This window comes from Giraffa tippelskirchi, chromosome 7 (assembly GCF_054371585.1).
Source record: "Giraffa tippelskirchi isolate mGirTip1 chromosome 7, T2T-mGirTip1v1.2.pri, whole genome shotgun sequence".
NCBI lineage: Eukaryota > Metazoa > Chordata > Mammalia > Artiodactyla > Giraffidae > Giraffa > Giraffa tippelskirchi.
Window position 1 is genome coordinate 105514481 of NC_137281.1, and position 17489 is coordinate 105531969.

Consider the following 17489-nt stretch of genomic DNA (forward strand, 5'->3'; position numbering starts at 1 on the left):
CTTAAATTTTCAACTGTATGAATGTTATACTTATTCAAAACATTAATTAAATGCTGCTTCTTTTAAATGAAAAATTCCAACCTCACTAGAAATACCTGCTTCAAGTGTTAAAAAAAAGAAGTATTAAATACACTGGTACCATAAGAGGGAGAACCTGTGGATACATAACAAAAGCTTAATCATAAATTTGAGTTAAAATTAATATACTATAATAACTTGATAGTAATTTTACTTATTTTTAGAATTTATTTTATGTAAAAATTTTTTGATAGTTAATTTACAATATCATGTAAGTTTCAGCTTTGCAACATAGCAATTCAGTTATACACACACACACATGTGTATGTGTATATATATATATTCTTTTTCAGATCCTTTCCCCTTATAGGTTATTACATAATATTGAGTATAGCTGCTTATGCTATACAGTAGGTCTTTGTAGGTTATCTATTTTATACATAGTACTGCTACTGCTGCTAAGTCACCTCAGTCGTGTCCAACTCTATGCAACCCCATAGACGGCAGCCCACCAGGCTCCGCCGTCCCTGGGATTCTCCAGGCAAGAACACTGGAGTGGGTTGCCATTTCCTTCTCCAATGCATGAAAGTGAAAAGTGAAAGTGAAGTCGCTCAGTCGTGTCTGACTCTTAGCGACCCCATGGACTGCAGCCTACCAGGCTCCTCCGTCCATGGGATTTTCCAGGCAAGAGTACTGGAGTGGGGTACCATTGCCTTCTCCGTATACATAGTACTATGTATATGTTAATCCCAGTCTCCTAATTTATCACTACCCTCACTCCTTTCCCCTTTAGTAACCATAGTTTGTTTTCTGTGTCTGTCTGTTTCTGTTTTGGAAATAAGTTCTTCGTGTCTTTTTTTTTTCCTTTTAGATTCCACATAAAAGTGATATGGTATTTGTCTTTCTGTCTGACTTGGTACATTTGGTGTGATAATCTCTAGGTCCATCCACGTTGCTACCAATGGCATTAGTTCATTCTTTTTTTATAGCTGAGTAATATTCCATTGTGTATATATACCGCATCTTCTTTATCCATCCTTCTGTTGACAGACATTTAGGTTGCTTCCATGTCTTGGCTATTGTAAATAGCGCTGCAATGAACATTGGGATGCATGTAACTTTTCAAGTGATGTTTTCTTCTGGATATATGCCCAGGAGTAGGATTTCTGGGCCATATGGTAGTTCTATTTTGAATTTTTTAAGGAACCATCATACTGTTCTCCATAGTGGCTGCACCAATTTACATTCTCACCAACAGTGTAGGAGAGCTCCTATTTCTCCATACCCTTTCCAAAATTTATTATTTGCAGACTCTTTGCTCATGGCCATTCTAGCAGCTGTGAGGTGACACCTCATTGTAATTTTACTTGTCTTTCTAGAATTTAGAATGGTTTTAAGGTGATAACTTGAATGACCTAGTCATTTGACAACTCAAATTTTAACATCTCAAATTGTAAAAGGCAGTAAAAATTTTACCACTAATATTCTCCCACTGAAAAACATTTTCAAGAAGGACTTACTCAACATTTCTCCCATTTACTCTCTTCCACTTCTTCAATTTATTTAAAGCTACAAGTGCTGCCAGTCAGTAGCAAACCAAAGCTATGCCACAAGAAACAATAAATGTCACTCATTTTCATGGTCCATTACTGTAGCTAACTCTGGTCTTCTTACAGTCCACCTGCTGGAAAGAAGTTGGAGGAGGCACTCAAGACGGATCATTTGCCCTATAACCATTATGGGAGTCTCATGACCAGAACCTCAATCCCCTGTAAGAGACAGCATACCAAAAATGTCTTCCCAAGAGGAACAATAATTTTGTATAAAATTCCAAGATGATTTATTTATTGCCCCCCTCCCCATGGAGAAAGCACTATAATGTTCCCTGGGACTCTGTGTATGAAGATGATACTGACGTCAGCCAGATACTGCCACCACTACCAAATGGAAAGCCATTTTTGTACACGACTGAAGCAACTGCGCACAGCACAGCATGGTAGGAAAGTGCTCCACTTTTTACCCAAAATACACACTACTCTACCTCATTTTTATGTTATACACAAGTACAAGCTGTTTTTTTTTTATTGACTGCTATCTAAATCCTGCAATAGTTCATGTTTCAAACATAAAGTTTATATGAATCATAATTTTTTAAAAAAAATCTTTATTTCTCCATGTCCTGTGTCATATTCACCACCATTCAGTACCCATGTTAAATGGATGATGCACTAAAGGTTATCTTCAGTATTAGATAAACACAAACCACTGGACCCCTAGAAAATGTTATTGAGGGATCTCTATCATTAAAACAGAGAAAAAAAACCAGGAGAAAGAGTGAACACAGTCCCCCACTACCACAAATTATGCAGCCAAGTTTCCCACGTTTGGGGAAATTGCAAGGGTCAGCATATCCAGAGTACAATAGATGAGCTGCACACTGGAAAAACCACCTTCATCTTTATGGTATCTCCCCTGCCAGGCAAGTATTGAATCAAGAGTTTTTATGAAACTAAAAATTATATTCACAAAACCAAGGCGCATTAAAATATTTTTAATATTAATATACATTTCTTCTGTCTTAGAAATACACAAAACTTTAAAATATTATAGCATTATTCCGCAACAAGACTCTATTGACAAATACAAAATGTTTTACAAATAGAATAATCTACACATTCAAAACACTTTCAATAATTTTTTCACAATTTTTTGGAGGCATAGTAAAGATCCAAATGGGATGAGCGTTGCTTTAATTAGGATAGTTATTTTTATAATTTCAGTCTTTCACAGCTTAGTGTATATACAATCTTACTGTCAATAAAATAAAGAACTGAATATTTTCAATCTCTAAATAGTCTTGTAATGAAACAGAAAATACCCTGTGTGTTCCATTTCTTGGAGGAACCCGTTGTTATGAAGAATCATTAGGGCTTGTTTCCTCCGTGAATACTTTCCAACTGCTTTCAGTGCATATGCTCATCCAAAGTGTCAAATAACTGCCTAATCAATTTACCTGGATGTGCTATTCTGGAACATGAGCTGATGATGTGTAGCCTTTCAAATTAATTAATGAGGTAGCTCAATCAACGTAATCATTGGCTTGAAGTGAAAAGGAGGAAAATAGGTAAGTTTTCCTATCCACCAAAATGCTCATTTTTCTAACTCATCCATCACATAGTTTTAGAGATGAGTGGAAAGAAAAAATTAAGACTAGAAGATTAATCCGGAGAGAGTATATGTGAAGGAATGGATGAAAATTTCTCACCTAATTGGTGGTTCTGTAATAAAAGATTCCTCATATTCTACTACATTTCCATTTATATTTCTGTTTTCTAACATTCTGAACTATAAGAATCATTTCAATAGATACCACACACACATACAGTATATAGTGCACAGTAGACAATATGGCACTGGGCAACACTTTAAAATACTCATGAAATACACATGATTGTAAGGCACTTTTGCGGTTTACAAAAGTGAATGCCTCAAAATTAGGTATTTCCTCAAAATGAAGAAATATCTTCATAAAGGTTTATAGGATTCCAGGGAAGTCAAGTAGGCATGAATCATTAGTGATCTGGGTCAACACTTGAGAACCTTGGTATAACTAAAGACTAGAGATATAAGAGGTAAATACTATTTTAAATTACAAAGTTCTGTATGTCAGTGTCAGGATTCTAAGTTCTTCTGGTTTTTCAACCACAGAAGACTGAAGAATAAACAAAACACTCATAGTGGACTATGATTGTTAAGATTTTTCGGATGACCCAAGATCAAGTCAATTGTAAGAAACTGAGAAGAATAAATACTTTGAATTTCTTTTGCAAAGTTATTTTTTACAAATATAGATTAGATATAATCTTACTCAAATTACTTCAAAATGTGAAATTTCATGTATTTTTAATCAATAATTTAAAATTTCCAATTACTGTTGCTCTAAATAATGTGAGCTTTTTTAATGACTCTTTGAAATTAAAAGGAGGTTTGCAATCTACAATATATTTTCTTGTTTAGGCAAGACAAAAGAAGCTTAGATATTATAAAGCCAAAAAGTTAAGGGAACAATCACTTTTTCATGCTATAGTTTCCAGAAATTCCAAAAAAGCCAAATCTCGTGAGGACAGATCATTAGCGAAGTCAGAAAGAAAGATACAACTGTACCTTTTTAAAGAGCACGGGCTTTAAAAATATATTATTTCCATGTTACCTAATTTAAAAAATTCAGTGGTTATCTAAATGGTATACCTAAAAATGACATTTTAAACCAATTTTCTTCAAGAATGCAGTTAGTAAATTCTTGTTGCTGAACGTGGAGATCAAAATGCATACCTAGCTCCTTTCATTATTTACAATTTAAATCTTTGTTGCACTTCATCTGCAATCATTCCAGAAATTGCAAGGGAAGAAGTGGCAGCAGGGGAAGGTGCATTCCTCACATGAAGAATGAGATTTCCAATATCCCCAACGCCTCCATCAAATACAAAATCGTCTACGAGATTCCCATCTCTATCCACGGCTTGGGCTCTTACTCCAGCGGGGCCTCTGCAAAAGCAAGAGTGGCAGTCATCTGACTAGAAGAGCTAGGACACTTTACATAGGTGTCAGTGGTTCCAAAGTATTCTTAAAGCAATAGTCTTTACTCTTTTAAGTGTACAATTATGTGAAAACCCAACAGGTTTGTAATTAGACAAAGGCTGTCAGTTGTAGCCTGTCAAACGTACATCCTCAGCCTAAAATACACAAATGGATTCTTTCTAAAAGTAGCAGACAAATCCATATTTAATTAGAGTGAATGCATTTCTATTTGAATTTACAAAATGAATTTATTATCAAATCAGTCATTAGAATATAAGGCTCTTCTGATTGATACAAAGCAAAGAAAGCAAGAATTATATGTGTCAGCTACATTCCTACAGCCGCTACAGAATTCTATGTATTTTTGTGTTTTGGTTGAATACTATTAAAATTTATGGAGAAAAATATTTGCAAATGGCAGCAAATTCTTGTTTTGTAGTTTGTTTTTATTTTTTAACAGTTTAGCCTTTAATATCAGGATAATCTTCAGTCAAAGAGAAATGACCTGGAGAAGGAAATGGCAACCCACTCCAGCATTCTTGCCTGTAAAATCCCATGGACAGAGGAACCTAGCAGGCTACTACAGTCCATGGAGTTGAAGGAGTTGGACAAGACTTGGCGATTAAACCTTGCGTTGCCTTACCTTGCCTGATACAGTAAGATCCTTTAATACTAAAAGTTCTGCATTATAACACTTGAGTTTACAAATTAGATTTTTTTTCTTTTTTGTTTTAAAAAAAAGTTACAGATAAAACCTGAATAAAATATTTTTAGAGCCCAAAAGTACCTTCACTGAAACCATGTAAGAAAACCCAGTTGAAAACAGGTGCCTTTTATATACTACCAAGACTCAAGAAATCAGGCAACAATATTAAACAATTTTAAATGATTTTGGGCCAATGTAGATAAGCATTTGCAGAGAAGGCAATGGCACCCCACTCCAGTACTCTTGCCTGGAAAATTCCATGGACGGAGGAGCCTAGTAGGCTGCAGTCTATGGGGTCGCTAGGGGTCGGACACGACTGAGCGGCTTCACTTTCACTTTTCACTTTCATGCATTGGAGGAGGAAATGGCAGCCCACTCCAGTATTCTTGCCTGGAGAATCCCAGGGACGGGGGAGCCCGGTGGGCTGCCGTCTATGGGGTCGCAGAGAGTTGGACACGACTGAAGCGACTTAGCAGCAGCAGCAGCAGCAGATAAGCATTTGAGAAAGATACAAAGAACAATATGAGAGTACTACCCTCTAAGACCTCAGACTAAGGAAAGATCATGATAATAATAGCTTTTTTTGGTTTTTTACCAAGTGTTTAATCCATGCTAGGAATTCTCTCATTTAATCCTCACAGCTCTAAGAAGCTGATATAGTTTATATTTAACAGCAAAGAAAACAGAGGCATTAAATAACTTGCCTGAAGTTACACAGCTAAAAAGTTCATTTGTAGAGACGGTGAAAAATTCTATAATAAAAGTAATAAAAGTAAGTAATTTGTAATACTGAAGCCTGCAAGGAATCTGGACAGGAGATTTCTGAGCTGTAAAGATTTCCAGGTAAGAATCAGATACATCACTACAACACAAAAAGACAGAATGGGATAGAAGCTGAATTTTCTTAGGGTAAGGATACATAACTGCCTATTGGCCAGGGTGTGGTCCAGTTAGGTACATTCTGTGTTTATAAATTCTCTCAACTCATCAGAACAGCATCTCTCCTCTCTTTTCTTGGATAATACTCCTGTTGCTGTTGTGAGCATCTCTCTGAGTTTTCCTGTCCCTCTCCTTTTATCTCCCAGAAGGCCCAATGAGGGGACACACAGTGGCATGACCAGCTACTAATGTTGAGTGTTCAAAAAACTTTCCTCTCTATGAAGGTTTAGTTAGTATATTCTCCTTACTCCTTCTAAGCAAAGAGAAGTTAATGTTAATTAACTAGTTAAAATGTATCTATACTTATTTATTCCTCTTACAAACACCAACTATTTTATCAACATCCCCTACATTCCTGCCCAAGTATTCAAAACCTATAATCCAAACTGTAAAAAACAATATACAAGATTAAGTTTTTCTAAGGAACTTAATTTAGCTTGAACTAAAGTAACTACTTCATATGAAATGTTTAAATTATCAAATTCTTCATGTGTTTATGCTTCCTATTCAGCGCTTAATGAAACTCCAGGGTTTTTCTTTGCATGATTCCATATAGGCATTCCCCCTTATCTTGAAGTAAATACTGTAACTTAAAGTTTTAGGTAAAATAAACCATAAACATCTTCAAGGCCAGAACTGAATCTTGCACAACACTATTTCTGCCCTGGTGTCTAGATTTGTGTACATAGGAGGTATTCAATAGAGGTTTCCCAATTCAGGAGACACAGGTTCAATCCCTGGGTTGGGAAGATACCCTGGAGAAGGAAATGGCAATCCACTCCTGTATGCTTGCCTGGGAAATCCCATGAACAGAGGAGCCTGGTGGGCCATAGTCCATGGGGTCACAAAGAGTCAGACATGACTGAGCATACAGGCAACTACTCTCTAGAAAATTTTAATTGTCTAACTTTTAATCCTATTTTAATATCTGAAAGAACAAATGATTCAGCAAATATAATACTTGCAAATTTAGCTATATTTAACTGTTTAATGTTATATCTAGCAACATATTTTTCCCTATTTGTAACTAAATTTAATAGGAATGCAAGCCTTAGACCCTTAAATATGTCTAGAAACAACAGGTGAATATGTAACTAATGGCATTCATTCTTCTGAGAAATGTTGAATTTATTGCTTTATTATTCTGTGGCAGGCATAATCCTGTGGGCTAGAAAACAGCTATGACAGGCTACCACTGACATCTTTGTTGCTTAGTTGCTAAGTTGTGTCAGACTCTTTTGCAACCCCATGGATGATAGCCTGCCAGGCTCTTCTGTCCATGGGCTCTCCCAGGCAAGAATTCTGGAGTGGGTGGCCATTTCCTTTTCCAGGAGATCCTCCTGGCCCAGGGATTGAACCCATGTCTCCTGCATTAAGAGGCTGATTCTCTGCCACTGAGCCACCAGGGAAGCCCACTAACATTTTTGGCCGGTTTAGTATTTTATAAAACTTACCATGGGATCTACTGTTAACCTAAAAATAGAAGTTCACATGAGCATATTTAAATTGGGAGTGGTGATACAGGGCAAGTCAACCATTCCATCTTAATTTCCAAACTCGATGGAAGGGTATAGGGTATTTTTATTATTAATATTCAACCAAACCGGACTGCAACAAAAGGACATGTAAATGTTTTGTGAGGACTTGAATAACATGAGTACTCTGTAACAAGGGTGAAGGAGTTCTATGAATCCATTAAATAAAGTGTTTCATGTTTTTTTTTTAAGTTTCTAGTTGTTGGTTATCCATTTTGAATATAGCAGTGTGTACATGACCTTCCCAAACTCCCTAACTATCCCTCCCCCCTGTCTGGCAACCATAAGTTCATTTTCTAATTTGCACACGATGCATTTTTTAGCTTGCAACACTGTTCTCTCAGTTTTTTAGATTTACCTTCCAATTAACTAATTTTCTCTTACGGGAGGTCTAACCAGCTGTCTAACTTAATCATTTGAGTTTTAAAATTTAAGAACTATATTTTTCATTCCTAGAAATTCTGATTACTTGGTTTCTAAATTTGCCTAGGGTAATTTTTATGTTATTATTCTTTTTTCAGTTTACTTCATTTGCTTTTTTAATTCACTGGCACATATTTACTTTATGGCTTCTAATATTACTATTACTCGAAATTGTTAGGGGTCTAATTCTAGTATTTATTCTATCTGCTTACTCTCACTTATGGTGCTTTGTAACTTTTGCTGGTGAGTTCCCATTCGGCAGGATTTTATCTGGGGGAATAGTGTGGGGGTTGGGTTGAAGTTATGACTCTCTACAGAAGGTTTTATATTTGTTTTTATTGGTAAAAATAAATATACTGACATATTTGCTTTTATCAGTACAAGTAAATATACTGATATATATAATATAAATAAAATGAACAGTATAATGAACTCCCATTTTATCAGAAGCTCCACATATTACCATTTTGGGAACACCCTTTTTTTTTTTAAATGGAAAATCTTAAACATGTACAAAAGTAAAATGAAGAGTATAATGAACTCCCAGGTATGTATTACCCAGTTTCAATAAGCAACACACAGCCAATTTTGTTTCATCTGTACCCCATTCTCTGTCTACCTCTCTCCACTGGATTATTTTAAAGCAAACCCTAGATGGCATATCATCCTGCTTCAATGTATATTTCGCTTAAAAGGATTCCTAATAATAAGACAAAACTACTAATTGCTTCTTAATGAAATGAAAGAGGAGAGTGAAAAAGCTGGCTTAAAACTCAACATTCAAAAAACTAAGATCATGGCATCCAGTCCCATCACTTCACGGTAAATAGATGGGGAAACAATGGAAACAGTGAGAGATTTTATTTTCTTGGGCTCCAAAATCACTGCAGATGGTGACCGCAACCATGAAATTAAAAGACGCTTGCTCCTTGGAAGAAAAGCTATGAACAACCTAGACAGCATATTAAAAAGCAGAGACATTACTTTGCCAACAAAGGTCCGTCTAGTCAAGGCTATGGTTTTTCCAGTAGTCATGTATGGATGTGAGAATTGGACTATAAAGAAAGTTGAGGGCCAAAGAATTGATGCTTTTGAACTGTGGTGTTGGAGAAGACTCTTGAGAGTCCCTTGGACTGCAAGGAGATCCAACCAGTCCATCCTAAAGAAAATCAGTCCTGAATATTCATTGGAAGGACTCATGCTGAAGCTGAAACTCCAATACTTTGGTCACCTGATGCAAAGAACTGACTCATTTGAAAAGACCCTGATGCTGGGTAAGATTGAAGGCAGGAGGAGAAGGGGATGACAGAGGATGAGATGGTTGGATGGCATCACGGACTCAATGGATATGAGTCTGAGTAGGCTCCGGGACTTGGTGATGGACAGGGAGGCCTGGCGTGCTGCAGTCCATGGAGTCGCAAAGAGTAGGACACGACTGAGCTACTGAACTGAACTGAACATGTACGGATGTGAGAGTTGGACTATAAAGAAAGCTGAGCACTGAAGAATTGATGCTTTTGAACTGTGGTGTTGGAGAAGACTCTTGAGAATCCCTTGGACTGCAAGGAGATCCAACCAGTCAGTCCTGAATATTCACTGGAAGGACTGATGCTGAAGCTGAAACTCCAATACTTCTGCCACCTGATGGGAAGAACTGACTCATTGGAAAAGACCCTGACATTGGGAAAGATTGAAGGCTGGAGGAGAAGGGGATGACAGAGGATGAAATGAGTGGATGGCATCACTGACAAGATGGACATGAGTTTGAGAAAGCTCTGGGAGTTGGTAGTGGACAGGGAAGCATGGCATGCTGCAGTCCGTGGGGTCGCAACGAGTCGGACATGTCTGAGCGACTGAACTGAACTGAACTAATTGCTTACTATCAACAATATTCAGTTTGTGGTCAAATAACCCTGATTTTCACTCACTCTAATCTGTTTAAAGTGAGAGAGTGATAGGGAAAAGTATTAGTTTGAAACAGGATCCAAACTAGACCGGATCTACACTTAGTTTACATTTCCTAGATCAAAATGGTGGTACAAATTGAAACTGCAAGTACTTGTGTGTGCAGGGCCAGGGTTCTAGATTTTACAGATTTTTTTTCTAGACTTCCTTCTCACTGAGAGTATAGCCCTTCCAGAGTCCCTGGCTTTACAAAGGATCTCAGTTCCAACTTTTCACCTTTTATGGACCCAAGGCTTTCTTTCCAGCACTTGAATGGCAATTAAAATATAAGTCCCTAATGTATCTTGATTTGGGTGGTAGATACGAGTTTATATAATTCCAAAGTTCATTGAGCACTTAAGATCTGCATATTTTATTGTAAGTAAATCATATATCAATCAAAAATGAAACTCAAGTTATACTGACATCATAATCAGAAAATGCTCCCCATCCTTCCAGGTCAGCATTAGCATTCCTCTTAGTTCTTGGGTTTTCAATTTCCTCTTTGTTTTCATCTCTTAGATGCCCTTATTTCCTTGTACTCTCAGCAATAAGTATTTCAAGGGTTTTTTTTATTATATTTTCTCCAGACTCTCTTAGTGTTTTGTAGTGTGAAGGCTACCACATTCTCAAGACTAGTCAATCGGGAGATTTTGCCCCCTAGAGGACATCTGGCAATGTCTGGAGACATTTCGGTTGTTATACCAGGGAAGTACTGCTGGCATTTAGTAGGTAGAGGCCTGGGATGCTGCTAAACATCCTACAATGAATTGGACAGTCTCCCCACAGTAAAGAGCTATTTGGCCCAAATGTCAATGGTACCAAGAATGAGAAACCATTTTTTGCAAAAGGGTCTGATCACCTTTATTACAGAATTTCTGGCTTTTACCCTTGTATTTCACAATAATATTGTGTAGTCTTTAGCTATCACTTATGATGAAAACATCTTGCCTGAAAAATACCTCCCAAGAAGGTATTTTCAAAATGAAGTATGGAAAAAAGAGGGGATCTTGGCAAATATGTTTTCATGTTTTATATCCTTATAATGCTAACACATACACACTAGTTAGATTACCATGTCAAAATTAATCACAGAACAAATTAAAGGGCTTTACAGCTTAAATTAGGAATCTTAGAGATCATCATTTAATAATGAGAAGTTTGTATACCTAATGCATATATTTGACAGGCTATCATTTTATATTCCAGTCTAATGTTCACCAGTAAGTTACTGCCCAAGATGCTCTGGCTAGGCAATGAGAAGTCAAGCTGTATCCCCTTTGGAGGCTACTGCAACTAAAGGACACCGTCTTGAGCTAAAAATCCCACTAAAAGTGCTGCTTTGGTTCTTTTTCACTATCCAGAACTGCCTAATATGCTTCCACCCCAATATTAATGATAGAGCATTTATGGTGTCACACGGGTTGCAAGATATGCAGAACTTGGGCTTCAAAATGTGGGACAGCCTAATTATCTCATTTATTATGATGATGATTATTATTTAAGATTCTAAGCATGTAACAGGTGTGGAGAATAACATAATGAACACCAATTTTTTAATCAAACAGCTAAATAAATAAAGCATTATAGATATGATAGGAGCACCCTGTCAAATTCTCTGGATCCCATCCTCTTCTTTCCCTGGAGTTAACTTCTCTCTTCAATTAGGTATTTATCACTCCCATGTTTGTTTTTATTTTTACATGTGAAATCCATATACAATATGGTATAAACATATAAATGGTATCAAACACATCTTCTACGATTTTCATTACTGATAATTTCTTGCATTTCATAGCTACAGGAATCAAATGGAATTGCTGAATATGTTCAGCTTCTCTTTCTCCAGAGAGCAACTCATCTGTGACTGAGTTGAACTTGTCCCCAAATGCACCAGCCTACGGAGAAGGCAATGGCACCCCACTCCAGTCTTCATGCCTGGAAAATCCCATGGACGGAGGAGCCTGGTGGGCTGCAGTCCATGGGGTCGCTAGGAGTCGGACACAACTGAGCGACTTCACTTTCACTTTTCACTTTCATGCCTTGGAGAAGGAAATGGCAACCCACTCCAGTACTCTTTCCTGGAGAATCCCAGGGGAGCCTGGTGGGCTGCCATCTCGGGGGTTGCACAGAGTCGGACACGACTGAAGCGACTTAGCAGCAGCACACTGCTGTGTGCTTTCTACTACATGGTAATGAGACTTGTAACTGAAATCCACACCCTTCCTCCCAGAGACAAGAGTATTCACCAAAACTCACAAGCTCTAAGTTCAGTTCTACCATATGAAATCCACTGGTCTAAAGAGTTTCCTCAGGCTTCTCCAAAAGTGTGGAAATCAATTCTAGGTAGTGAATTCATTCCAACTATTTATGTATAGAATTCACTACGCCCATCTATTGTGTTTTCCAAGGAATATTAACAGCAGCAAAAGACACTTGATTTGACCCATCTATTTTCAGATACAAAACATAACAAGACTGCTAAAAAAGACCATTGAAAACATAAAAGCCTTCATTTATAGGTGAGTGAAAGAACATAAAGCCTAGATATTTTTATCCCTTCCATTTCAGAAGGTGAGTAGAGGGGTGAGAAAGATAAGAATAAAAACATTAGCTCGGTTTAATAGTTCTAAGCATTTAAAGAGGCTGTTCTGGGAATGACACATAAGTCAGATTTAGACCAGGACGCTCCCCTGAGGGAGACAGCTGACGTGATCATTGCTCCCTCCTAGATACAGAGTTGAGCTGCTGACATTTTACACCAGGCGAGTCCCGCAGCTGTTACTGAGAAGACAGACATGGTGCTCTAGAGATTCATGGAGGGATCGGTTCAGGGAAGAGGGAGCCTCCAAGACCATGGCTGATTAGGCCTAACAAATGGCTTGTTCAGGAAAAAAGGTGAGCACCCTAAAAATACCACCACAAAGGAAATAGGCTTATGTGGTATTTAGGACAAAGTATAGGTTAAGTCCAGAAAACCTTTTCTCTTTAAGAAAATAAAAAAATTTTAAATAGTCCTTCCTTTGCCCCACACCCCTGTAGCAAGGACTTAAACTGATTACTACCGTACTATTTCCCACTCCTGTTCTGCAAATAGTCCTTGAGTGCAATAGGACCCAAGAAACAGCAAAATAAGTAGAGAGGAAGCAAGGTAAGACAGCAGGTATGAGTTATGTTTCTAAAAGCTTTTAAGAATCAATTAAAGTATAATGTTTTAAGATGCTTATTACCTAATTAGGTAACATGGTGATCAATGATCTTGCACAGAACTGAAGTCAGAAGGCTTTAGAATCACAAGTGGCCAGGGAGATTAAAAAACTTTCAGGTGAGATGTTTTATTATGAGTGATAGCTAGACACAAGGGTGAAGATGGCATCATAATATAACTGCAATGGAGAGTTCAGCTTAGTGCTGGTCTCTCTAGATAATCATAAATGGACCTAGTTCAAGCACTAAGGGGAGTGATGCAGCAACACCCAAACTGCAAGGGGAATGAGCAACTTGTTAAGAAAGAGAGATCACGCAAAAATTCAGGGCACACACTGACTGCGTGGGTGCTTAGAATCACGAAGTCAGACCCACTTCCCAAGTTCACATAGGTCATGAATGCATTTACAATCCTTATAGCTTTTCCTTACCTAAGTATATCACTGACAGTAATTTCAGGGATAAACTTTTGAAGGTGCTTCACTGTTGCACTGAGAAAACATGCTTTGTACATTTCATTAACTCCATAGGAGAAATTCTGGAACACCAGTTTAATCAAGCCACTGAAAGCAAAGAAAATAAAATCTTTATGAGAAAGAATTCATTACTGTAAAACATCTCTACAACTATTAGATTTGGGTGGTGGGGTGGTGCGGAGGAGGGTGTAACCACAGAAACCTAGGCGAAGTCCAAAACACCACGTATTAAAAAGAAAAGCAACTTTTGGCCTACGTTAGAAGGAAACTTCATCGAAGGAATACCTTCCAAATTCCAGAAGTAAACACTTTTCAAATTCAAATTCCCAGGGGGTGCTGGTTTCAAACTAGGATTCTATAAAGCCTGCCAAAACCAGGGCTTTCTAATGCAATGTTACCTGCTCTTAAAACACACCTAAAAGGCATTTACAGACTTTTAAATTAGGGTATTAATGTGTGGGACATTCACCCTACTTCTCTTTAGTCAGCCAGAGGTCAGATACGCTAGTAGTGATTCTCAAGTGAGACTCTGGGGAGCCTGTGTTCATATGTATTTTTACAAGCACGTAGCTAGGAAGCCCCACCCTAAACTGGTTTCAGAATCTGTGCAGGGTGAAACGCAAGTAGAGCTCTGAAAGCTTTCTAGTGATTTTGATGATGTGAAACCCTCTAGAGAGCAACACTGCTAAAAGGACACAATACTTCAGTGAGATATTTCTTACCATAGTAAACGATCTGCATTTCATATCAATGTAGCAGTATTGCTAATTTTCCAGAAAAGAAAACAACATTGCTTATCAGCAGTTTCTCCAGAGGTTTTCAAAATCATGGTGACTAGCCTGAAATGATCTTATCAAAGTAAACCATCTACTGATTTTGAGAGAAACTTTCTTTTTCTTTTCAAACTCAACTAAAGGTTAGCAAAACAAGATCTGGATTGTCAGATGGGTGACCACTCTTGGCTCTTCTTTAACCAAGACATACATCACCCTGGCTCATCAGAATTTTCTTGAAGTAGTTACAATGTTATGCTTATTTCACAAAGCTCTTAATTCAGATTAATTTTTTTAAAAAAATCAACATACCAAGCACAAATGTGAAGATTTATCCAAATAAACCTAATATCAAGAAAGAAAAAATTTCCCATATTAAAAGTATAAGCACTTAAAATCATTTTTTAAGGAAATGAAGTTACCTCTTGATGATTATATCCATAATATCTCTGGCACTGAAGTCAAAGGGTCTGTAGCCCTCTCGTTTAAAGGCAAGAACTGCATTTGGCCCTAGCCAAATATTGCCATCCATCCTTGGTGTGAAGTGAACTCCTAGGAAAGGAAATCGGCTATCGGGGACCTACAGATTTAACAGAGCAAACAGAGCCCCATTTCATTCTGCATTTTATTATACACACAAACACTGAACTGGTAATATAAAACACCTTCTTCCCATGCAGTTACTTGTGACCTGTGCTCAGGTAATACTTTTCTACATACGTGCTTCTGCCTAGAAATGCCACACAGGAAACCTGACTCCATGACAATGAGGCACACTGTCCCATCTATTCCTCTTTCTGGGTAAAGAAAAAAACTGTCCTACTTTAGGTTATTCCCCACTCCTACCATTGCAAACTAGGAATCTACACAGCTGACACATAAAAACAGAGCTGCCAGAAAAAAAACCCACCTTCATGACACAGGCTTTTGTCAAGTGGGAATGTAACAGGTTGGAACAGATGATGGAAGTTTTGGCAAGGTCAAAAACACTGAATAGCTGAATACTGGTAGTTCAACCTAGTAGGTCCAGACAGAAGAATGAGCTTTTCATTTAAATGTCTATGTCTTCTACACCATGAAACTACAGAGTGGCCACATCCCCTTTCTTGCACTTAAAGATAAGTGAACTGAGAAAGAAGGTTGGCATATGGACTTGTTATAACGAAAAGTTCTCTTAGGAGTACTCCTTCCAGAGAGAGGCGGGAGAATCAAGTTCTTTCCTCACTGTTCTTCCTATGGTACACTCAAGCTTTCCTGTACTTGTGGGCAAGTACTGACAATTTAGGGCTTCCTTTGTGGCTCAGCTGATAAAGAATCTGCCTGCAATGCAGGAGACCTGGGTTCGATCCCTAGGTTGGGGAGATCCCCTGGAAAAGGGAAAGGCTACCCACTCCAGTATTCTGGCCTGGAGAATTCCATGGACTGTATGGTCCATGGGTAGCCATGATATCAGAACAAAGATGTACGGATTTAACCCAGAAAAACAGGTGGAATGCTTGAACTAAAAAGCCCTTTAAAATATCTCTTGCATCTAACCCTGGGAAAAGTTTTTGTTTCATTCCCTTTTTGCCCACAAGCATCTTGAGAAAGCAGAGGCATCACGGTTTGCGTGTGTGCTCAGTCGCTCAGCCGTGTTCGATTCTTTGCGACTCTATGAACTGTTACCCATCAGGCTCCTCTGCCCATGGGATTTTCTCAGCAAGAATACTGGAGCAAGCTGCCATTTCCTCCTCCAGGGGATCATCCCGGCTCAGGGATCAAACCTGTGTCTCCTGTATTGGCAGGTGGATTCCTTACCACTGAGCCACCTGGGAAGCCAGATGCATCATTACCTACCGGATAAATATTTCCTTTTACAAGATAGTGCTTTTCTGGCTTCAAGACTAGGTAATCTCCCCGGAATGGTACAATTCGAGGATTGGGATTGCAGCCACTCAACTCGGAAATACGGTCTGAGTAAAGTCCTGCACATGTCACAACATACTGACATCGAACCTCCTCTCCCTAGGGCAAGAGAAAAGAACAGTGACTTGTAGGAAGCAGAAAGAATAGGTGATAGCAAAGACAATAAAGGCACAGATATGGATCATTCCTTCATTAATTCATTTACGGCTGCATTGCACAGCTTGCAGGATCTTAGTTTCCTCATCAGGTATTGAACCCAGGTCCCTGCAGTGAAAATGTCCTAACCACTGGACTGCCAGGGAATTCCCATCTTTTTATTCTTTTTAAAAGATAAGATTAAATACAAGTATCAGCAAAATACGTTCTTCAGCATTTAGTTGGAAGGTAGAAACTTAGAGCAGTGGCACACAAGAGGATATCACCTTAAATTTTGTACTTTAGTCTAGAGTTACAGTGGTTGACCTAGCGAGGCTACCTAACAAGCCACATACAGACAGCTCTTTTTTAGAAAGACCTACTGTGGAACTTCTTCACTGCTTATTGCATGAAGAAGCCACCTTCATTTAGGTGGCCTCAACCCATTTGGCCTCCTCTCTATTTCAAATAGCTTCTCCTGTCTTATCTAGGGGTAATTATCCTGTTACTCTCAGGTTGCTTCACACTCAATAACCTTGCTCAATTCCAACTATAATCTACCCAGCAACCAATTTCTCCCTTCTGATCGGCATCAACTTTGCAAAGTGAGGCTACTTTTCAAAACTCAGTCATTCAACCCACATTTACTGAGAATGCACACTACAGTCAAGGTTTGCTTTAATGACTAGGAGACTACTAATCTTAGGCTGTGTTTTCTCATAAATTTTATTTGTGATTATCATCTGCATATTTTTCACTTTACTCTGATAGGGTTAGCCAATTTGTGACTCAATTTCCTAAATGATTTCATTTAACCCTAATTCCCTACCATACTCCATTTCTATTGCTT

The 17489-nt window shown here is 38.1% G+C and overlaps 1 protein-coding gene and 1 non-coding gene across 2 annotated transcripts in view; both read right to left on the reverse strand.

The window, feature by feature from the left end:
• Positions 1–2341: 2341 nt before the first annotated feature.
• On the reverse strand, positions 2342–2505 carry LOC145516024 (U1 spliceosomal RNA). Its single transcript, XR_014061205.1, has one exon. It is a non-coding gene; the product is annotated as a U1 spliceosomal RNA (small nuclear RNA).
• A 48-nt stretch (positions 2506–2553) lies between these two features.
• L2HGDH (L-2-hydroxyglutarate dehydrogenase) overlaps positions 2554–17489 on the reverse strand; it is a 47106-nt gene continuing 32170 nt past the window's right edge. The window contains exons 7-10 of the mRNA XM_081511305.1: positions 16436–16603; positions 15022–15179; positions 13782–13913; positions 2554–4563 (exon numbers count right to left, since the gene is read on the reverse strand). Of these exons, the coding sequence (XP_081367431.1) occupies positions 4368–4563; positions 13782–13913; positions 15022–15179; positions 16436–16603 (654 nt within the window). The 3' untranslated portion in view covers positions 2554–4367. The remainder of the gene's footprint in view (positions 4564–13781; positions 13914–15021; positions 15180–16435; positions 16604–17489) is intronic.